Source organism: Colobus angolensis, unplaced genomic scaffold (genome assembly GCF_000951035.1).
Source record: "Colobus angolensis palliatus isolate OR3802 unplaced genomic scaffold, Cang.pa_1.0 Scaffold259, whole genome shotgun sequence".
NCBI lineage: Eukaryota > Metazoa > Chordata > Mammalia > Primates > Cercopithecidae > Colobus > Colobus angolensis.
Window position 1 is genome coordinate 5,413,152 of NW_012115810.1, and position 18,459 is coordinate 5,431,610.

The window sequence follows — 18,459 nt, forward strand, 5'->3', positions numbered from 1 at the left end:
TTCTTCGAGCACCAGTTTAAAAGGAAACATTTCAAACTGTAAAATAAATCAGTGTGCACTTTATTTCGAGCCAATGTTTTACATAAGACCAACAAACTAAGTGTGGGCAAATTGTTCATTCACTTGAGAAATTACATGGTTCCATTTAGGTTTGAAAAAGTAGTTTGTTGCCCTAACATCAGACCTTAAGGTGTTTTAAAGTGTATCCTAAGGGTATTGACAGAAGAAAAATACAGTGTTGTGGAAGTATACACAACTCATGACCACAGTATAGATCCATTCGTGGTAAATAATGTTCATCTGTTCTCCAAAGGTAGTGAAAAATTTTAAGTCATCAAATAAATGCTCAGAATTACCAAGGAACAGTTAGAAACGACCAGGATCCAAACAGGTTATTTATATATTTATCTATAAAGAAGTGACAACACTAAAAAACACATTGAAAACCAGTGTTTTAAACTCTGAATGTGGGATTTAAAAATATTCCATTAACTTGAGATTGCAATAATTTTTTTTAAACCAAATAGCATTTGACTGGCAAGTCTCATGTAATTTACAGCTGTAATATTCCTAAAAGGAATATCTACATACTATAGCCTATCAAATATAATCTGCATTTTGCAAATCAATACAAAAATCTATCCATCATTTATACATTTTATATTTATATACTTTTTAAAAATTAGATTTTATTGCTAAGTGAATTTGGAATTCAAATTAAATTTGGAAACCTAATATAATGCTCTTCTCATAACCTTCTCCCCATTCTTTTTTAAATTTTTAAACACTGGAAGCAAATGATTATCAAAATGAGACTGCAACTTAAGACATTTTAAAAGAAAAAATAATTAGGTGCCATATAGCATTTTATTTCAAAAGTATATTTTGTCCCACTTTTCTCACTAGCAAGAGAGTAAAACACAAATCTTTTTTCATAAATAAGACTACAGTAATCAGAACACAAAAAAAGGGTTGATAGGCATTGCTTATTTAAAACAAGGGTAATACTTCCCCACTCAAAGAAAAAACCCTTTTTGATTACCAGTTTATAAACATCAGCTTTGCTATGTTAAAAAGTCCAACAGACTTTTAATTCAGCAACAATTGAGAATGAATATATATATACAGGCATACATGTGTATGTATATATTCATTTTATATATAGTAAATGTATTTATTAGGCATTCCCCCACAAAAGTAATTTATATTTAATTGCCATTTTTAATAAACATTTGTGTTTACAGATCATCCATCTGTCTTATATGAAGTTAGGCAATATCAAATGTCCTGTTATGGTCTCCATCTTCTTCGGAATCATCCTCTGAAGCTGTTGAAAGAAAACAGGATGATCAAGAATGATTTTAATGGGGATAAGAATGGGAAGTGTAAATATGAAGCCAGAACAGCAATGACTTGTAAAAACAAAAATCCCAATTTAGTATACTGTTTGATCAAAATGATAAGTTGTATGACAGGGTTAGGGTGGTTTGACTGGGTGATGCCCAACCACAATGCTCCCGCCCCCACATCTTTTTGTAATGTTGTATCAATTTTTATAAAAATGAAAATGCTTAAAAATGTGGTTCAAGAGCATCTTCTAAAATGTTTCTGAGATCAATCTGTGTTCATAGTAGCTAATGATATATAAACACTAGGAAAAAAGTGAACTTAAGGCAAGTGCTCTCACACACCTGAGTAGAATCTGGCTTATTACCGCTGCATGTTTGATGCATCCGATGAGAATGAAAAGAAATGTACATAGAATAAGAGGTTATGGGTGTTCTTGCAATTTACATCAAAGCTATGTCTATACAATGCCAAGATAAAAGTTCATTTAGTCAGTCAAAAAAGCTTCATATAGACACAGCCTAAATTAAAATAATTGGATTCAGTAAAAACCTACTGTTGATTATTCCCCTGTCTCCACACTGTCAGAAACTTATCACTTTTGCAACATTTCTGACCTCAATTTATTCGAGTCACTAGTGGCTCAAGAGTTAAAAATAAAGCATCCTCGGTGTCTTTAGGAAAGACATAGTAAGTATATAACTATGAATTCTATGAACTGCTTTGCATGTGAAAGAAAATGCAAGCTCACTAAAATAAACATCTAACCAGCATCTTTCCCCCATTATCAAGGACAAAAAGGCTTAATGCACTTTCTTTTTATATTTACACTGGACAAATTAAGAGCATCCAACAAATGGAATCAACCTAGGGCAAAGCACAGAAAAACTATGCAACACTAATAGATTTAAATCCATTTAATAAATGACACAAGCATATAACTAACTCATGACTGATATAAACTCTATTAAGTTTTATGCTGTATCACTGAGAAATAACAAACTAAAAGATTATAGCTTATTAAGGCCGGGCGCGGTGGCTCACGCCTGTAATCGCAGCACTTTCAGAGGCCGAGGCGGGCGGATCATGAGGTCAGGAGATCAAGACCATCCTGGCTAACACGGTGAAACCCCGTCTCTACTAAAAATACAAAAAAAAACTAGCCGGGCGAGGTGGTGGGCGCCTGTAGTCCCAGCTACTCGGGAGGCTGAGGCAGGAGAATGGCGTGAACCTGGGAGGCGGAGCTTGCAGTGAGCCGAGATCGCGCCACTGCACTCCAGCCTGGGCGACAGAGCGAGACTCCGTCTCCAAAAAAAAAAAAAAAAAAAGATTATAGCTTATTAAAGAACTTCTTGTGTTTTTCCATTTAACTCCACAGGAGAGGGCAATTTAGTCAGAACCCACTTCAGAATGTATTAATACTCTAATATTTAGGGGTTAACGGTTAACTTGCAACACCCTTGTCTTTCATGCTCATTTGAGTTTAGACATATTTCACCTCCATCTTTTTCTTCCCACATGTTAGGAGCAGACAATACTATGTTTAAGAAATTAAATTTTAAACGAGAATGTTAGTTTTTTAAAATGGAGAAATCTGGGGAAAACATACACTGAAACAAATTACTATCATGATATTGGACAAAGTATAAATGGTAATTTAAAAAAGCAGAGACCTTTGTATTAGGCCAATCTAAGGGATCCAAAAGACGGTATAAAGAGAAAGGTATAAAAATTTTATACCAAGTGAATTCGCACTGACTCCTTTCTTTTCACATACCCTAATTAAAATTGTGAAAATACGTTACCTGGTTTCATCTCAAGACCTTTTAAAAACTGAAAGTAGCATAGAATTAATGACAAAAATCTATGATTTAGATTACCTAGAATTAAAAGGTTCCTATCAGGACTAAGTCTTTTTTAAACCTTACTTCAAAGGATGCTGAGCTTTCTGTAAAAGTAAAAATGTGTGCACTATAGATAACATTCCAAATAATTTGAAGATGAGTACAGAAAGTAATTCTTCAGTATTCAACTGAAGAATACATATTTTAAAAAGACACTTCAGGTAGTGTTTTGGAATGGGCAACAAAGGGTGAAAAAGTAAAATATGTAGGGGGTGGGTGGGGTAATCTTCAATTTCTAGCTGTTCCAGAGCTAATACATGTGCCCACATGGTATGAAGCACATTGGAAGTTACAGGACATTAAGAAGAGGATAGGCTGTACAGATGCCTGTAAAGATTTGAGAATTAAGTGCCTTCACTTATAATCCCAGCCAGAAATCCTGAGGCTGGAAATCTTAAGAGACTGGAGCTGTTGGCAGCGCTGGCTACCTATTAAAGGTCCATGAGGACCTACAAAAAGCCAAACAACAACAACAACAACAAAAAAAAAAACCCCACAAACAAAAGCCCTTTATGGCTTCTGATAAGGATTCAGAATTAGGATTCCTTGTCCCATATTTTCCTGGAATCATATGTAAGCCCAGGAATAATCTCTTATGATCTAACAAAGCTGAGTAACAGGTAAAATTTCTTACCAAAAACAAAACAAAACAAAATCCTAACAGATTAAGAAATGTGGTTTGATTAGTAGTTAAGATTTATGCCTTCGTTTTTATTATAAATCCTGAAATCAAGGTGATCAACAATAAATTTCTCTTTGAAAAAAAGTAAAATGCAGTTAAAATTACATCCTTCCATACCTTAAAATATGCTTAAAAAAAAAACAAACACTAATGTCAGTTGCCCAACCCATATTTCCCAAATCAATCATTTTGGTATTATTAAGTCTATAAATGAGCTCTAATTTGGCAGAACAGAATATATACTTAGGTTTTGCTTTGGGTTTAATTTGCAAAAGTAAATTCAACAAGTCTGGGGAGGGGAAATTCCACCTACTTTCGAGATCTTCCATATGTGCCTGAAGAGTTCTTGCAAGGTTAATAAACTAGAAACAATGCAGAAAGAAATACAGTAGTTTAAATGTTGCAAATGGCTCTAGAGAATCAGTATAGGAGATTCATTTCTACCTAAGAAGTCAAACATCATTTTAAGCCTTTAAATAGGGGTTTTTCTCCCCCCCACATCAAAAATCACAAGCTTAATGGTATTAATTTTTGAATGTTTTATATAATCTTTATAATCATGTAGAAACCAGTTTTTAAAAATTGGGAGCAGATACAATAATTTTATCCAATGATACTGTCTTCTTATAAACACTTCAAAAAATTATGAAATGGAGGGAAAAAAAAAACAACCACCCCTGTATTTGGACCCAAATAAATTCAGTTTCAGTGGGCACGCACACACACACACACACACACACACTCTCAAGAACCAATATTTTCCTACCTACATTTGATAAATGTATACATTTGGTTCTATACATTAAAAAAAATCCTAATGACTTCCACTTTGGAGTATCATTCAACATTTTGTAATTTTCCACTTTTAAAACTTAATACAAACTTTTAGAAACACATGAATTCAAAAGTTCTTAGATGTTTTATATGGTTTATTCATTCTGAAGACTTAAGGTCCCTTTTTAGAAATCATTTTATGGTATTAAAGGTTTAGGGGTTCACAATTTCTAAAGTACTTAGAAGTCAAGAGATCTTTGCTCAAATTCTGAATTCTCTTGATAGATAATATGAATGCTCTTCAATGATAATTATCTCTTAACTGGCTCAATGGAATAATGTCCACATGATGATAAAATAAAGAAAAATATTTTACTAATTTAGAAAGAGTATTATATACATTGAATTGCAGTTACTTGATAATGTTCAAAATAAAAACATTACCTGAACTCTACAACATTTTAATCATCGAAGTTAACATTTATATAAGGAAGTTTGAAGGATATATTTATGAACACATTTCAAGATATGAAGTGTTCAGAATGCTACAATAATGGCAGATATATAGAGACCTTAGCCCTTGCTACACAAAATGCCCCAGGCAGCAGAGCATAAAGTTTCCTCTGGTACACTGAGGCAAAGAGCATCATTTACTCATAAATACCTAACATACAGCTGGCCCAAATGTCATATTACGGCTAACAGCGTACACAGTAAACAACCAACTATTCCATATCTAACATACTTTCTAATATGGACACTTTAAAATTAGTACACTGGTAATCTTTTGTAGAACAGTAACAAATAAATTGAAGTTAATTTCCCATACTCTTTGGCTTTTGGAGTTCGATTTCAGGTTTCTAAGTGATAATACTCAGGTTTTGTTTTTGTTTTAATAATAAAAAGCCCATTTTCCCTTGATATTTCCAATTCTGTTTTTCAATGAAATACATTCCAATTACCTTCGAGAGCTAGAAAATTACTTCTTTCTCTAAAATAACTTTATGAGAAAATCAGGCTGTTTATTATAGAATACAGCAATTTCCATTAAATCTACAGTATCTTTATTTTTAAGAAACATTTAAAAAATAAAAGCTTCCCAAAGGAAATAAGATGTCAACATATAAAACAATCTGCTTTCCAAGGCAAACACTTGCTGCATCATACCCTCCCTCTCCCCGACTTCCTTATTACTTACTCGGACACGTGTGCTTGGTTCATTTGTATTTCCCATCATATCAGAAAAGCTTTGTTCGCACAAGTGCAGTAACACCACTAGGTAGAGACCAGAGCTGATAAACTCATACTCAGCCTTCAATAGGGAAGCAAACAGGAGAAAAGAAAAATACAGAGAATGAAAAATTAGTAGAACTGAGATTCATTCTCACAGTACACTGATAAACTAGAGGAAATGTATTCATATCCAGTTCCTAATAAGGGATACAATGCCATTAATTAAGAAAAAAGACTATCCTTTATAATTTCATAAAATTTTACTTTTTATTCTCATACAGTTTTCTTTAGTGTAATGACTTTATATAAAAATGGAACTTTAAATAATTTGATGGTGGAATGAATGCTTTGCTTTTCTATAAAGCTCACAGATTTCATTATACAAATGGCTATAGCTATATATGCTTAGTTAAAAATTACATTTCATCTATAGCTATGCCAATATACTACTGTAACTAAAATCTATTCTGATAGCTCAAGTGTTTTTCTGAGTAATACAATGAACTTAAAGGCACTGTAAATAAAAGAATGAATAAAGGTAAGAGAGTAACTAATCATTCACACAGAAATTTGTAGTTAGTAAAAACAGTTCTTCAATTCAAAACTGTTCTGTTGTGTTAACCTAAAAAGCAGCTGCTGAGACAAAATTAACAGAGTTTATTTTAGTTAAGGTACAGGACTGCTGCCAGGCTCACACTTCCAAGTTGCCTTGGGGAGAGTGCCCCAGAGAACAAAAGAAAAGCTCAAATTTTTAAAGAAAAAAGGACAAATCCAGAAGGGAGAGGTAACAAAAGTTGTTCATTCTGAATTCTCAACATTGGTTTACAGAAATAATGTTGGTTAGTGATTGGCTATACACTATTGAACTATAGGGTATATGACATTTTATGTCTACTTGGCACTAGTTAGTCTAGAAGCCCCAAAGTAAGTGGCTTCAAGAGCTATTTATTTAGCTCAAGGGAGAGTGAGATGAGAATGCTGTCACATTTTAAATACCTCTCTGAACCTGATAATTTAAAGGGGTTCGTATTACTCAGATTAAAAGTTTCTCTCCCCCCCCACAGCTGTTTCCAAGCCATGAATATAAATCATAAATACAGTATTATTAAAAATCTAATCTGTCCTGTAATTTTTACAGTGAACTATTTACAAACTGAATTGGGCAACTGGTTCATCGAACGTCAAGAACTCTGTTCTTAGTACCAACTTCAGCAACTAACTGGTTATCAGTCTACTGAGTATTCAAGAAATATGAGGCCAGGTGTGGTGGCTCACACCTATAATCCCAGCACTTTGGGAGGCTGAGGTGGGTGGATCACTTGAGGTCAGGAGTTCAAAACCAGCCTGGCCAACATGGTGAAACCCCATCTCTACTAAAAACACAAAAACTAGCTGGGTGTGGTGGGGGGAACCTGTAATACCAGCTACTTGGGAGGCTGAGGCAGGAGAATCGCTTGAACCCGGGAGGCAAAGGTTGCAGTTGGCTGAGATTGTGCCATTGTACTCCAGCCTGGGCAACAAGAGTGAAACTCCATCTCAAGAAAAAAAAAAAAACCAAAAACCAAAACTGAAATGACTCACTTAATAATTATTGTTGCTTATTTTGAACTTAAAAGGAAATTATATATCCAGAACACTTTTTAAAATTTTTAAATGGGGCCAATCACGGTGGCTCATGCCTGTAATCCCAGCACTTCGGGAGGCTGAGGTGGGTGGATCACCTGAAGTCAGGAGTTCAAGACCAGCATGGCCAACATGGTGAAACCCTGTCCCTACTAAAAATACAATTAGCTGGGCATGGCGGCAATGTGGAGGCGAGTGCCTGCAATCCCACCTACTTGGGAGGCTGAGGCAAGAGAATAGCTTAAACCCAGGAGGCAGAGGTTGTAGTGAGCTGAGATCGCACCATTGCACTCCAGCCTGGGCAACAGAGAGAGGCTCTATCACAAAAAAAAAAAAAAAAAAAAAAAAAAGGTTATCACCTTGCAAAAGATCAAGCCACTGGTTAATGTGGAAATAGAAACGAATCACTTAAAATTAGTGTAGCTATCAGGCCACTAGAGTCTATTGTTCATACAGAACAAACAAGTTAAAACCAGGAAGTTTAATCAAGGCTGTCACTGTTTTTACAATGACTCCACCTAGTATCTCCTAAAACTTCTAAAGAATATGGTTCATTAAAATGCTTAGAAAACAATAAAAACATTCCTGACTGAGATCAAAACGGAAAACACTGGCCGGGTACGGTGGCTCATGCCTGTATTCCCAGCACTTTGGGAGGCTGAGGCAGGTGGATCATGAGGTCAGGAATTCGAGACCAGCCTGACCATCATGGTGAAACCCCATCTCTACTAAAAATACAATTAGCTGGGCATGGCGGCAAATGCCTGTAAACCCAGCTAGTCAGGGGGCTGAGGCAGGAGAATCGCTTGAATCCGGGAGGCAGAGGTCACAGTGAGCCGAGATCATACCAATGCACTCCAGCCTGGGCGACAGAGCGAAACTCCATCTCAAAAAAACAAACCAAAACCAAAACAAAAGGAAAAAACTGCCTTTGAGAGACAAGATGAAGCATCTTGGGAAGGAAGATGGCAGAAGAAACAATCCTTTTGAAACCGACTCTCATTTTGAGAAGGCAAGTTATGTATTTATATTTATTTCTGCATGATTCCACTTTTCCATGTTTCCTCTGGTTTTTAAATAACAATGCTCAGCTATCTACAGAGAACTCCTTGGGGATTTAAAACATTTCCTTGCTGAAAGTCATTTTCTTTTTGGATAACTAGTGCATTAGAGAATAAAACAACGTAACTGGCATTAGAGTAGCACCTATGCTACATCAACTGCTTAATGTTTCCATTCTCTAGATCAGTGATTCTTTATCTGGATCTAAGTAATTAGCTTCAAAGGATCTGGGAATCCCCTAAATTAGAGACAGAATTTGTGTCTATATATTTTCTAAGAAGGGTACATAGTTTTAATCAGATTTTCAAAGGGTATCTATTATTCCCACACTTAAAATATATAATGTATGATTCTATTTGTATGAAATATCCAGGATAAGTAAATCCATAAAACAACACAGACTGGTAGTTGCCAGGGGCTGACAGCAGAGAATGGGGAGCAACTGTTCAATGGGAGAGGGTTTTCTTTTGGAGTGATGAAAATGTTTGGAACTAAACAGAGATGGCAGCCGCACAAAATGGTTTTTATGTTTTGTAAATCTCATTCAATATAACAAAAGAGGGGAGACCCATTACCCCTACATTTAAAAAGTGCTTTTGTTTTCTGTTTTGTAGAGACTGGGTCTTGCTACGTTGCCAAGGCTGGTCTCAAACTCCTGGCCTCAAACAATCATCCTGTCTTAGCCTGCCAAAGTGTGAGCTATTGTACCTGGCCAGAAAGTGTTTTTCAAGCACTTCATGCATTCCCTTTACAGCATATCTTTTTTTGTTTGTTGTTTTTAAAACAAATATGCTAACCACACTTCAACAATTTGGCTCTAAAGTCACCCTTGTAATCTCCTTAAACCCACATCTGCCCCACCTCCTGAATTTTCCTTCAGTAAAGAAAAAGGAGGAAATTATTGAGCTCTTCATTCTAACTGTATCATTTATGCATCTCAAAAAACTTACAGCTGTGGGGAAATAAGGTTGGCATCCCTATTTTGGAAAAACTTTCCTAAGCTTAAGGGAAAAATTAAAAAAAATTATGAAATTCTAACACCTAATGCACTAACAGAATTATGTTAAGAACATTATCATTGTTGTTATTATTTTAATGCAAGGTTTCTGACCATGATTTAATCTTTTCTTCAAGAGCTGTCCTTGAAGCATAGAATAGACACTTACCAAATTAGGCAAAATATACTAACTTGTTCATTTGCATGAGCTCTATGTAGTTCATGAATATCAAAATCCTCCAGGTTAAGCTCCAGCTTCTCTTTACATAGTTCACAGGTGGTTACAGCTTCTAATGAAGAACCTGGTAAAAATTAAATTACAAGTAAAGCTTAGTTTTACAATGTCTTCATAAAACACTTTTGCTCATTAAGTTTTAAGCTTAAAATAAATAAAACCTTAAAGGAAAGGAGAAGAAAAGGAAATATTACATTTCTGCAGTAAACCAGTAATGTCCCCTAATACAGCAGTCTATAATATCCAATGTGCACATTAGGTCCTGCCCTATGATAATAAGCTGCCACCATTATTTAGATACCTTGGTTGTTTTCTTCCTCCCAGATACTCATACATCCTTGATCCTGGGAAGCAGACAGAGGCAATGGAATGTCATCTGTACTTCCTACTTACTCATTAAGTACTTTGACGTGATGCCATGAAAACAATGTTTAGTGACGTAACATCTCGAACACCTAGTTACACACCCAAGTTACACATACCTAAGACCTTCTGGAGTTTAAGGAATATGTCTGCCTTACTTGCTAGAAAGGGAAAAAAGGGACCCCACCTTCGTCCAAATAAAAACAGCTCCCTTCAGTCATAAAAGGAATTAGTCTTGATATATGCTTCAAACATGAACTTTTAAAACATTATGCTAAATGAAATACAGATACAAAAGCACAAGTATTTTATGACTCTACTTACATAAAATATCTGGAATATGCAAATTTAGAGAGAAAGAAAGTAGATTAGAAGTTACCAGGGATTTGGCAGAGAAGGGAGTAGGAAGTGAGGAGTTACTGCTTAATGGTTAGAGTTTCTGTCTGGAATGATAAACAATTTTGGAAATAGGAGTGATGGTTGCACAACACTGTGAATATGAAAATTGTATACTTAAAAATGGTCAAAATGGCATATTTTATGTTATTTATGTATTTGTTTTACCAAACATTTTTTTAAAAAGAAAAAGAAAACTTCCATATTCATCCAACATTTGATTATTCCTAAGCTTTTTGGTTCCAATTTGGTAGGTAGTAGTCTTGTGTAATTAAACATTTAGGTTCTGTCTGCCTTTTCCTTTGTTTGTTTATTTTCAGATAGGGTTTCAAATGGAAAAATGGCCTTAAAATTAGAGTAAGTTGTATGAATAATAGGGTAGATAGGTTTCAATTCAATTCAACTAACATTTGTTGAGTGACTATTATGTGCAAGCAATAATTAGAGGTTTTGGAGATTCAAAAAAGAGTGTAGGTCCTGCCTTCAAGGAACTCATAAAACTGCAATAACTAGTGTTAATAAGAATTTTTTAAGAGTAAAATTTGGCATAAGGTCCAAGACAGCAGTAACTTACATACATGTTCTAGAAAACAGCTGAAAGTGAGTGCTAATCTGAAGAAGCATGCTGTCTCAAAATGGGCTGTAGTCAAATTACATTGAGTTTTCACTGTATTTTGAGTATAAGAAAAAAACCAAGCTTCTTTTTGGAGTCTAGCATACATGAAAATGTAATATGGACCTTGGAGATCATTTAATACAGATTCTCTTATATCTTAGGGCTTCATTTTCCTCCTCTATGGAATGAGAAACTTATTAAGTCATTCAAATAGGCTACACACAGCTGGAAGCAACCGGTTGATTCCTACATGTTTTTTCTGGAGAAAAGATCTCTCTCTGCTGCCCAGCCTGGAGTGCAGTGGCACAACCATGGCTCGCTGCAGCCTCTAACTCATGGGCTCAAGGGATCCTCTTACCTTGCCCTGCTGGATTACAGGCATAAGCCACCACAGCCAGCCTACTCCTGTATTTCTTAATCCGGGCTCTCTCGATTACACCCTGACTGCATCTGCCTAACTTTGTATATCCTGTAGACTGTAGCAATCCAAATACAGTAGCTTCTTAATAAATGTTTAAATAAATCTCTACCAGAATGAACCTTCTACCAGATGGGGTCTTTGTGTAGCTCTGAGAAATACTTCTGAATACCTATCAGGAAAGTTCAGGTGCTGAGACTTAGACATTCAATTGGCCGTATCTTGAAAAGTATTTATTATAACCTTATAAAACTAACTCCAGGCCAGGTGTGGTGGCTCACGCCTGTAATCCCAGCACTTTGGGAGGCTGCCAAGGCAGGCGGATCACTTGAGGCGAGGAGTTTGAGACCAGCCTGGACAATATGACAAAACCCCATCTCTACTAAAAATACAGAAACTTTAGCCAGGGAGGCCACCAACGTGGGCAGATCACTTGAGGCCAGGAGTTCGAGACCAGCCTGGCCAACTTAACAAAATTTCATCTCTACTAAAAATACAAAAAATTAGCCAGGTGTGGTGATGTGCACCTGTAATCCCAGCTAACTCAGGAGGCTGAGGCAGGAGAATCACTTGAACTCGGGAGGCAGAGGTTACATTAAGCTGAGATTGTGCTACTGCACTCCAGCCTGGTGACAGAACAAGACTCCGTCTCAAAAAACAAAAACAAACTAACTCCCATTTAATTTAACAGTGTACTTACCATGTAACTGGTACAGTGGGAAACTATGAACAATAACTCTTTTGACATTCATAACAACTTTATGAGGTATTACTCAATTTTACTCAAGATAGAACTGAAGCCTAACCTAGCCTTACTTAAGAATCTTTAAGAGTGAATCTGAATCATCTGTAATTTTTTTTTTTTGAGACTGAGTGTCATGCTTGTCACCCAGGCTGCAGTGCAATGGGGCAATCTTGGCTCACTGCAACCTCCGCCTCCTGTGTTCAAGCGATTCTCTTGCCTCAGTCTCCCGAGTAGCTGGGATTACAAGTGTGCCCCACCATGCCCGGCTAATTTTTGTATTTTCAGTAGAGACGGGGGTTTCACCATGTTGGCCAGGCTGGTCTCGAACTTCTGACCTCAGGTGTTCCACCTGCCTTGGCCTCCCAAAGTGCTGGGATTACAGGTGTGAACCACCATACCTGGCCCATCTGTATTTTTAAAAACTCCAGTGGGTGATTTTGATCAGCAGCCAGGGTTTAGAACCAATGTTAAGAAACATGCTCAAGACCCTATAACTAACTAAGTGTTCAAGTAAATATTTCAAACTGGGCTTGTCTAACTTCAAAAAGCCAATGTTCTTAAACAATAAACTGTATTATTTGTTTTCCTCCATATCTAGCACTAACAATCCAATTATATGTATCAGAAGTTGAGTCAAGTTGTTGTTCTTCATTTTGGTAATAGCTAACATTTCTGGGCCCTTAAGTGTCAAAATACTAAGCACTTTACGTGTAATCTCTCATTTAGTACATCTAACACCTCAGGGCAGTGACTAACAAAGCCTGTGAGTTACCGTAACACCATACAGCTCAGAGAAAAGGCAGTTCCAGGTGAGACAGCTTGTTCAGGGCCTTGGGCTTAGACTAGCTTAGAAGAAAAGATACTGCTTTCTCCTCTTCTGCCCCCTAGAGGGCTACTGCTCACCACTTGACTACCAGATTACTGGGAGTCTCAGGAATTTCCCCAGTATCCCCATAATCTCCACCTTGAACCCAACTCCTCCAACAGATTATTAAAATCAAAATCAGTGCCATCATACCTCACAACATAGTTGTCTGTTACCATGCTAATGATCAGACCTTTAATCTCACACAATTATGTACATTTATTAATCTGATCTAGTTTTCTACCGTACTAGTTGTTCCTATATCCTCTGGTATCATGGTCTAATATCAGTAAATTCCTCTAATCACCAACCTTTCTCTTTTCAACTATCTCTTTACTTTCATGCCTGAACCACAGTGCCTTCTGACTAATGATACCTATATATATGCTTCTATAGCCATTTTATCCCCACGGTCCCTTGTAACTCAGGACCAAGAAGTGACGGTAGTTGCCCACCCAACACACCCATTACTGTTTTCAAATCTTAATCTCCCCCCTCAATCATTAATGATTTCAGCACCTGGTTCTCTACCCTTCTTTGCCAACTAAATCCTTGGTTGTTTCAACATCCAAGACCAGTCCCATTGGATTATAACTTTCTCAACATCTTTGCTTCCAATATCACCCTTCCCCACCTCAGTCACCAACTCTAAGTTCATACCCTTGGCCTCATCACAATTTGCTGCACTACCCCTAAATCTCCATTTTAAGCATCCCCTCCTCCTGTGTACCAATTCTTATTTTAGCCTACTTACATCAATGTCAATAAAATTCAGATACTCTACCTCTTTCTCACTATACACTTCCTGACGTCCTTACTTTCCTCCTGATTTTAATTTCTAGGATCGCCACAATTATGTCCTTATAGATACCCTCAACTCCCTTCATCATATTTGCCTGGCAAAAGACCTACCAGCATTGTACTCTAGTCCATACCTTTAACCAAGCATCTGAAAACTGCTTTAAAAAAACTGTATGTGTACCTCATTTTAAAATCACTTTTACAGACACTAATACAATCTGGAAATCCTACTACACATCCACTTCCTTAGAATGTTATTTTCCTCACACCTCAAAACTTCCTAACCAGCTAAAGACCTTACCTCTCTTTCTAAGAAAACAGATGCAATTAACAGAGGGAGTCATAAATCTTCCCATCAAAGCAACAAACTGATAAACACTCTCATCAACACTAGCCTTCTGATGAGGAAATATCCTTTCTCCTATTAAGGGATAACCACTCAAGCTGTGCTCTGGACTCTATCTTCTTTCTCCTCTTTTCATATTTTTTTTTCCTCTGTTAGAAGTCTCAAAATAAAAACATGCCTTAAAATCCCCTACCTCAAAATAAAACAAAAACACTTCTTGTGATCCCATGTAACTCTAATTCCTGTTCCCCATCTCCAGTCTCCTTGGTAGTAAATTTGTTCAAAGTGTTGAACCTATGTTGCTGTCTATCCTTTCTTACCTCCTTTTCTCTACTCAGTCTAATCTAATCAGGCTCAGGAACCCAGCATTCCAGAGATTGAAACCAGGAAGAACATCTATGCTATCAAATCCAATTATTCTTTTTTCTCATTTTACTTGATCTCTCAGAAGTGCAGGGTTGATCCCATACTCCTTAAAGCATTCTTCTTTTGGCTTGCACAACACATTTTCTTGGTTTTCTTCCTTCCTAAAGGCTGCTTTTCAAATCTCCTTTGTTTTCACTCAACGTTTGGGTGTTCCAGGGCTCTGCCCTTGGCCTATTTCTTTGATACATGCTCTTCCTCTAGCTGACCTTATTTAATACCAAAACCTCAAACGTTACTCATGTGTTCATAACTGAAACTTTCAATGTTTCTCCTGAAATGCCAGGCTTGTCTAGCTAACTGCCTACATGACATTTCCATATGGTTATCTAGTAAGCAGTTCAAATACAATGTCCAAAACAGAACCCTTGGTTCCCTTTTCAGCTTCCTATTTCAGTAAAAGGAACTGCCTTTCACTTAACTGCTCAAGGCAAAAATATGAGCTTCCCTAATTGTTTTTTCTCCTTCATTCCATCACATCCAATCTGCTGAACTGGATGTCTTACAGAATCTACCTACAAAATATAACAGCATCTATCCATTCTATCATCACGGTCACACTGCTACACGTTAATCGACACCAACTCTAGCAAGTGCTCTGATAACAGACTCCTGGTTGGTCTCCCTGTACTACTCTTGTCCCCCTAAAAATCCATTCTCAGAGAAGCCAAATATAAATAAGATAATTTCATTCCCTTTCCCTTTAGTAGCTTCCCATCATATTTAAATCTAAGATTTGGGCCTTTAAAAGTCTTGCACAAACTAACTTCTGCTAATCTTTCTCATCTCAACTTTATCTCCCCTCCCCGACTAACTATATACCAGCCACACTATGCATAATTCAGCTCCTCAAATAGACCTAGGTTGACTCCCACCTTAAAGTCTTTGAACTTGCTGTTCCCTATGCTAGAGTGCTCTTCCCCTAATCATGGAATAGCTCAGCCCTCAATTTATATGTTCTCACTTCAGAAAGGCATTTCGTTAACACCCAATATCACTACAAGAAGCAGGTGCCTTGTCTTTTTACCATCCTATAACCAATGTCTAGAACTACTGTGCCTGGCTCCATTACAGGCACTCAATGAACAAATAAATCCCCATAGTAGCCTTATTATCATAATTCGCTAAGTGACACAACAGCAACATTAGAAATAAATCTTTCTCAAGGACACACAGCTGGTAAATGGTGACTCTATTTCCTTGATTCAAAAGGATCTTACATGATAAAAGGGACACACCAGTGATCACAAATTACAACTGTACTATACATGTATGAAGTAAATAGTTTGGTGGGAAATGAAATACAAGACACATTACTAAAAATTTACAAAGACTAATAATGCTCTTTAATGCTTCTGCTGAGACTTCAAAAATTAAGACATTTGTTAAAAGTCTAAATTCGACAATCTATAAATTACAAATTTGTTAACCAAAATGCATACATATATGCATCTCTTAGAAAAAATTGTGAAAACACAAAAGGGTAAATCTTACCAGAATTAATTTTGGCCTGTAACCACTTTTTCATACACTCTTGGTGGACATACTGCAAACTTCCTGTACACTTGCATGGCTCTATCAGCAAATTAGATGATGATGCAGCTGCCATTTGACAAATTCTACATAAGTCACCTTCTTCTTCTTCTGAGTCCTCTAAAAGGAGGCTGGAAAAGAAGGCACATTTCCCAAAGCTATCATAACTCATCCTGGTTGGTGACTTCAGTCATACATAATCACAAGCTTTCTTTTTTGTTATTTCTACCCACACTGTCTCTGGGTGGAAAAAAGCAAATAGTAAAAACAACAAAACAACAATAATTATATTCATCAGCAACCCTCTGATTGAAAATGAAAAACCCTCTCATTGAGAATAAAAATCGTAACAAATATTTTAAAGGTAAGTAAAATAGGCTAACCTATCATTTATTTTCAAATGATTTAAGTAATTTTGTCATTAGCAAATGACAGTTTAAGATCTATATTTTTCTCAATGACTTTATAAGTACTTCTAAGAGACTTTAATTTCTGCAGTATTCCAGACTACTTCAAGTCCAACAGTATAAAGGTAAGATAAACTTATCACTTTTACCCCTTGCCTCCCCTCAAATTTTAGGGCTATTTCCATGAATTAAACACATACTGGCTTGTAGATTCTCATTTACATGTTATCAGAACCACATTTAAACTGATAAACTTTTGTATTACAGAAAGAAATTTAAAAGTATGCTTTAAAATTCTCCATCTGCCCCCTCCCTGCAGCAATCTTATAAAAGTTTCCATTAACCTATGTTAATCTATTTAATAGGCCACTGTGTACTGCTTGATACATAAATGCGGAACAATAGTTTTATATAATAAGGTAAGTAATTGTTAAAATCCCTACTGCGTTAGTCCACTGTTGGCATGAAACAGGTACACAGTAAACTGGTAATACAGAATGCTGAACTGTTACTGAAATACAACCCGGAATATATGGATACCTAAATGAACTTAGCAAAAGATTTGTGGAAAGAGATGGATATACAACTGCTAGGAGACTTTCATGCCCTGGGTTAATCAGACATAACCTCAACCATAAATTATTTTTAAAGACTGAACATGGTATTTACATTTTACCTTTAAATTTAACTTTCTTCCCTTCATAGTTTCAACTATTTACTTGGTGGATTCAATTTTTCTGTACCATTTTTAACTGCAGAATGTCTTAAAATTCTTAGGTATGAGGAAAGATGTAATACAGGAATGCAAACATACACACACACACTCTCTCTGGCAAAATAACCAACAAATGCTGCTTTTAAAATTAACCAGATAGAGTGGTGCTAGCTCAATCATTTCTCTCTGAAGATGACTAAAGTAATGCTTTGCTTTCTGCCTACACTACTGTACTTAAATTAACCTAACCTTGAAGGCTGAAAATACGTTACTACATCCCTTAGCAGACAGCAGACAGCCTGCAGTTGGAGGAAGCTGCTATAATAAGCAAACATTAAAGCAAACACTACCAGGGTAGAGTAAATCTCTTTCTACAAAAAAAGGAAAAATAGCAAGTTTAAAAGCAGGAAAATAACAGTCACATGGCAAAATCTGTCCTATAAAATTAAAAATAAGGAGTATGGTAGTCCAATGCCCAGCATCTCAGAAAGTGTGCAGAGTTTCCTTTATCACCTGAGTTGGATTTGAAAGTATTTACTTATTAAAGTACAACAAAAATCTAAAAATAACACTAACAATTATGCTTCCCAACAATTCTACTAGGCCTTTGTGAAAAAGAAAAAAAAAATCCCACATTACCTTTATATAAGTCTTCTTCCTCGAAGTGTACTTCAAATAAACTACTTTATCTCATTTTAATAACTATTTTAATACTAAGTAATTAGACTAGGATGACTAAATTAGTCAGGCTGGGACTAAGATCTCTGGTTTTTTTGTCTTTTCACTCTTACCAGTGTTCAACTCTATAGATTTCTTTGTATAAAAAGATTCTATGCCCTGCATTTAAACCATTCTTTTTTTTGAGACAGTCTTGCTCTGTCGCCTGGCTGGAGTGCAGTGGCGCAATCTCAGCTCACCGCAACCTCCACCTCCTGGGTTCAAGCAATTCTCCTGCCTCACCCTCCTGAGTAGCT

General features: G+C 36.3%; 1 protein-coding gene across 4 annotated transcripts in view; it reads right to left on the bottom strand.

The window, feature by feature from the left end:
* Positions 1–34: 34 nt before the first annotated feature.
* Positions 35–18,459, bottom strand: part of MARCH7 (membrane-associated ring finger (C3HC4) 7, E3 ubiquitin protein ligase) — a 56,563-nt gene continuing 38,138 nt past the window's right edge. For 3 of the 4 annotated variants that reach the window (XM_011947125.1, XM_011947124.1, XM_011947126.1), the window contains 5 exons: positions 16,325–16,494; positions 9,815–9,924; positions 5,906–6,019; positions 4,247–4,295; positions 45–1,327 (listed from right to left, as the gene is read on the bottom strand). In XM_011947125.1, coding sequence (XP_011802515.1) covers positions 1,269–1,327; positions 4,247–4,295; positions 5,906–6,019; positions 9,815–9,924; positions 16,325–16,494 — 502 coding nt within the window. In that variant the 3' untranslated portion in view covers positions 45–1,268. Of the gene's footprint in view, positions 1,328–4,246; positions 4,296–5,905; positions 6,020–9,814; positions 9,925–16,324; positions 16,495–18,459 lie in introns of all 4 variants that reach the window. The other variant, XM_011947127.1, reaches the window with a different exon arrangement.